The 5,060-nt window shown below is 39.5% G+C and overlaps 1 protein-coding gene across 1 annotated transcript; it reads left to right on the top strand.

The window, feature by feature from the left end:
- Positions 1-301: 301 nt before the first annotated feature.
- Positions 302-1,329, top strand: LOC149389262 (uncharacterized). Its single transcript, XM_089622590.1, has 3 exons — positions 302-644; positions 743-891; positions 1,188-1,329. The coding sequence occupies exons 1-3, from the start codon at positions 321-323 to the stop codon at positions 1,327-1,329; spliced, it is 615 nt and encodes a 204-aa protein (XP_089478716.1). The 5' UTR covers positions 302-320.
- The last annotated feature ends 3,731 nt before the right edge of the window (positions 1,330-5,060 follow it).

Here is a 5,060-nt window from a genome sequence, read left to right as displayed (position 1 = left end):
CCCAAGTTCAAGCCGTTGAAGGACGCGAAGCAAAAAGAGTTTGATAATTTCGTTAAGTGGGTGCGGACAAAAAAGTGGGACGGCAAGTTCATGGAGTCTGCTCGACTGAAGACGTGCGACGGAGACACGAATTTCTTCGACATGATATTGACAGAAACCAGATGGCTACATGATTCGGTACGTTATTATATAATTTCACTTTCCCTATCAATTTAAAATAACGCTATATGTTTGTAATGTCTCAGCATATTGATGCTATGATTCACATGATTCGGGCTCGCCAATGAGCTCTCGACGGATATCGGCAAGACGTCCGAATCATGGATTGTCGGTGGGTCCAGCACGTGTACGGCCGATTCACAACGGAAGAAGCGAACATCAAGAATGCCATCGAGCTGGGAGCAGAGCCCGAACCCGTGGACTGGGACATGAGGGCAACTATTAGCCCGATGACTGGGTATAGGGACACCGATATTTTGCCTTGGGATGGTGCTCGCGAGATCCTGTTCGTCGTGAACTTCCAGAACCTTCATTGGTTCACATTTCGGATCGACATCGAGGCCTGGACCATTACCGTCCTCGACTGCCAAAAGGATCTCATGCAGTCGTCGAACAAACAAAAGGACTTCACTGAGCTGATGGACGTACGTAAAATGTTATGTTATTCACAATTATTACCTTAGAGCAACAATTAATTAAATTATAAGGGTTACTTAACATTGTTAAAATGTTTATTATTCAGACTTGGAGTCGAGCATTTGCTAGGATTGTGGCCATAGGTGGTTTCTTCAAGAACCATCCCTACTCTTACCGGGAGAATGGGCAAGGTGAAATTAAGTTCGCTAACCTGACGTGGCTCGTCGAGGACAACGTCCCACAATGTGCATACAGGTAAAAGTTATTTAAAAAAAAGTTTTTTTACTAGTTAATTGAACTTTTTTTTGACAAGTTTTAAACAATTATGTTTTTATTGACAAGTTATTTTAGAAGTTTGTTTTTTTTTTTACAAGTTTTTTGACAAGTTTATTGAACTTTTTTTTGACAATTATGTGTTTATTGATAAGTTTTAAACAATTATGTTTTTATCGACAATTTATGTTTTTAAACAATTAGTTAATTGAACTTTTTTTTTCAAGTTATGTTTCAACTTTTTTTGACAATTTCTTTTACTTATTCTTGTGTTGTAGCGGTGATTGCGGGATGTTCGCACTGAAGTATGTCGAGCACCTAGTACTGAACGAATCATTTGACACTCTTCAAAGTGTCAATATGAGAACGTTCAGGAAGAAATGGTGCGTGGACTTATTCTACAACCACCTTATCCCGTGATTTTGTATTTTCAGATGTTTATTTTTTATCTTTTTGGTTTTCTATGTAATAGTACCTTATAAACATATTATCGAGATGGTTTGTTGACTATTGATTGAATATGTTTTTTATTGTACCTTATAAACATGTAATTCAATGAAAGAGATTCACAAAAAAAAACATCAAAAATTCACACATTCACAAAGGGTTTAGAACTCGAGACATTTGTGGACGAAAATGAGTCTTGGGACAAAAGCGAGATGAGATCTTCGTCGTTCTCACAGACAAAAGCGAGATGACACTCCATTAAACAAAATAAAAAGGTCACTCAAATAAACGTTAAAGTTTTAAACTTAAAAATAAAAATAACACAAAGTCTAAAGTTTTAATCCCTCCAAGTGCATGTTTTTCTATTATGTCCCCTACCACCACATTTCCCGCATTTTCGCTGAACGACAATCTTTTCGCCTTGAGATGGGTATCGATTAATTCTTCTTCTTCCTTGTTTACTTTTCTTCGGTCGACCGGCTTGCTTCTTTTCAACGGGTTCCGAAACTTTCATGTTTTTTTTATCTCATCCGGGACATCCCATTGATCTTCATTGCCAACCGGATATATGGCTTCCTTGTACATCTCAATCCACGTCTCCTTCAAATAAAAGTCACTGCATAACGAGTACACGTCCACGCTTCGATGTTGGGCTGCTGCGATAGAATGCTCGTACGGGATATTCAATTGTTGTGGTAGTCCGCAAGTGCATGTCTTCGCCATAAGGTCTACATCGAAATCACCTCTTACGTCTTTGACGTGACATTCATATAGACCAAGCCCGTACGCATTGACGAACTGTGCCTTATTATTTAGCTGTGCGAGATCATTTTGCCACGTTGGTGTCAATTTTGTGTTCAACTTGTTCGCTATCTCTTCTCGTTCAAAAAACCAAGTTTGAAGTGTGAATCGAATAAACTCGAGCAACGTCGTAATGGGAAACGTCCTTGCATTCCTTGTTTTGTTGTTGAAGCTTTCTGCGTTGTTGCTCGTCATTAGGTCGTACCTATATAAAACATACTTAATTTATATAATCAACGACATAAAAAATTCAGTACAAAAGAAGTTCTAGACTCTTACCGTTTTCCAGGAAATAAAGCTTTGGCCCACTGATCGACACCAACTTCTTCGAGATACTTTGCCATCTCGACATCCTTACGTCTCAACTGTCTAAAATTAGCTTCGAATGCTGTTTTACTGAAGGCGTAAGCCGCATCGTAAAGTTCAAAGCGACAATGGTCTGTCTTGAACTTGTGTTGGACATTCAGTTGTAAATGATGGTAACATGCTCCGTGAGGGATACTAGGAAACACAACCTCGACACCATGTATGATGCTAACGTGGCGATCGGATATGAACGCCAAATTAGGTACGTCTTCACCGATAGCTTCTCGCAATCTTCTCAAAAACCAAATCCAAGAACCATGACACTCGCTATCTACAACTCCGAATGCAAGTGGATATAATTGTGAATTCGCATCCATTGCAATTGCGCAAAGCAACTGTCCCCCGTATTTTGTCTTCAGAAATGCACCGTCCAATGCTATGACCAGCCGACATACTTTGAAGCCTCTACGACACGCCCCAATGGAAAAGAAAGCATACTTGAATTTGTCACCATCTTGCACAAAGTCTGTTAACGTCCCAGGATTCTTTTGCTTCAACATGTACAGCCAAGACGGTAACTTCTGGTACGATTGTTTCGGCGTACCCCGCACGTACCCAATAGCTTTCTCCTTGGATCTCCAAGCTTTCAAATACGATATGTTCACACCCCATCTTGTCTTCACTTCTTCCCTGACGTTATGCGTCGAATACTCCGCCATAGAGTTAATTGAGTACTTGTCTTTAAATACGTGACCGATGACCCATGGTGCCGCTCCTCGATGGCCCTCTGTTCGAACAACACGCCCACATGAGTGTTTACCCTCGTACGACGTAATCTTCCACATCTCAGACCACTGCACGACACCCCTCAACCTCCACGTGCATCCATCGTCTTTGCATAGAACATACCATCTCTTTTTCGAAGAAGATTTCACTCTAAATTCGAAATTATGTTTCAACGCGTACAGGTGGATATGTTTCTTTAGTTCATGCTTGTTTTCTTCTGAGCTACCTGTTAGTTTCAAAGGTTAGTTAAACAATAGGTGGTTTCATATTATACTTGAATCTCATTTGAATCCACTTAAATTACCTGTAGAAGAATGACTTGGATAATGACTCGGGTTTTCCTTCACAACATCATCGGCGCTGAACTCGGGTGCTTTCCATGAATAAGGAAAGATAGGTGATCCGATCATCGGAGGCTCACGCTGACATTGACCCGATGGTTCACAATGACCCATTGGTACCGTAAACGTTTCCACAAATTCTTCATATTCTTCGGGATTGGCGAATTCTTCAAATTCTTCACCTCTACCATTGTTATCTCCGTCATATCCATCACTATTCTCTTCATCACCATCGCTACCTTCGTTTTCATCACCTTCGCCACCTTCGTTTTCATCACCTTCTCCATCTTCGTATTCATCACCATTGTGTCCATCATATTCCTCACTGGTGTGATTACAATCTCTATCACGCCTGTATACTTCGTCACCGTTTCCGGCACCCTTGTACTCGTTAAACAAGTCATCGTCACAGCCACCGTCTTTGTTTTCAATTATAGGATCATTTTGTCGATCCTCGATAACAAGAGTATTCCGTCTCTTCTTCGGTTCATTGCGAGACACCATTCCAACTTCCACATCTTTCCCTTTACATACTCCTCGATACGCAATAGGTGCAATGACCTCGATCTGTTTCGGTACCAAACTTACACAGAGTGGAAATCTATTACGATATTTGTGCTTCATAAAATGCGAAACATCACCATTGTCCTTCAATACGGCAGGACCTACCGGAATTGTACCGACTGCGTATGGGACTTCGAGTTTTAAGTCGAACGCGAATCTGTCTAACTCGAACTTCTCGTATAACAAATCTACTAACTCCGTGTACGTTACCTCTTTCGGAACTACGAATGCACGAAATTCTGCATTGGTGAAAACCCATTGGTGTCCTTCCTTCTCCCAAGTGCCGTTAATCATGACAAAAACTGCAAAAACAGTCAAACTATGCAAAATAAGCTTCTATATCGTACATCATCGTACAGGATCGTACAACATCGTATACCATCATACACCATCGTACAACATCGTACGGCATCGTACAGCATCGTATAGCATCGTACAACATCGTACAGAACACAATTTTTTTTTCTTAATTTCATCGTACAAAAATTTAAATTTCATCGTACATCATCGTATACCATCGTACAAACAAGTTAAACCCAGATTTTGGACTTTGTTTTCAGATCTGATCGATTTTTTCTGCTACATTCTATCATATACAATCACAAACTTTGTAAAAATGATTAAGTTAGTAATCTTACCCATGATTCTTTTGAAACCCGCTGAAGTAGAGAGGATTTGAGTGGATTTGAGTGTGATTGAAATGTTAAAAATGAAGTGTGAGAGATGTATAGGGTTCAGAGGGGTAGTTTTGTCCGTTTTGGGTCCAAAAGTCCATTTTTAGATATTTTAAAAAGTTAGGGTCTAATCTTGATATTTAATCCATTTTTAAGTCTAATTAATGAAATTTCTATATATATATATATATATATATATATATATATATTAAGAAAAGTTAGATACCAAATT

Source organism: Urtica dioica, chromosome 8 (genome assembly GCF_054948205.1).
Source record: "Urtica dioica subsp. dioica isolate 48M chromosome 8, U.dioica_male_clone48M_v1_H2, whole genome shotgun sequence".
Lineage (NCBI taxonomy): Eukaryota > Viridiplantae > Streptophyta > Magnoliopsida > Rosales > Urticaceae > Urtica > Urtica dioica.
The sequence above is the reverse complement of the archived record's forward strand: the minus strand, read 5'-3'. Positions and strand labels throughout refer to the sequence as shown.

Bases quoted from the DNA above. Each gene is read 5' to 3' on its own strand.
- LOC149389262 (XM_089622590.1), top strand. From the start codon at position 321: ATGGATTGTCGGTGGGTCCAGCACGTGTACGGCCGATTCACAACGGAA. The intron at 645-742 runs GTACGTAAAATG...TTTATTATTCAG, and splicing joins ACTTCACTGAGCTGATGGAC to ACTTGGAGTCGAGCATTTGC. The intron at 892-1,187 runs GTAAAAGTTATT...CTTGTGTTGTAG, and splicing joins GTCCCACAATGTGCATACAG to CGGTGATTGCGGGATGTTCG.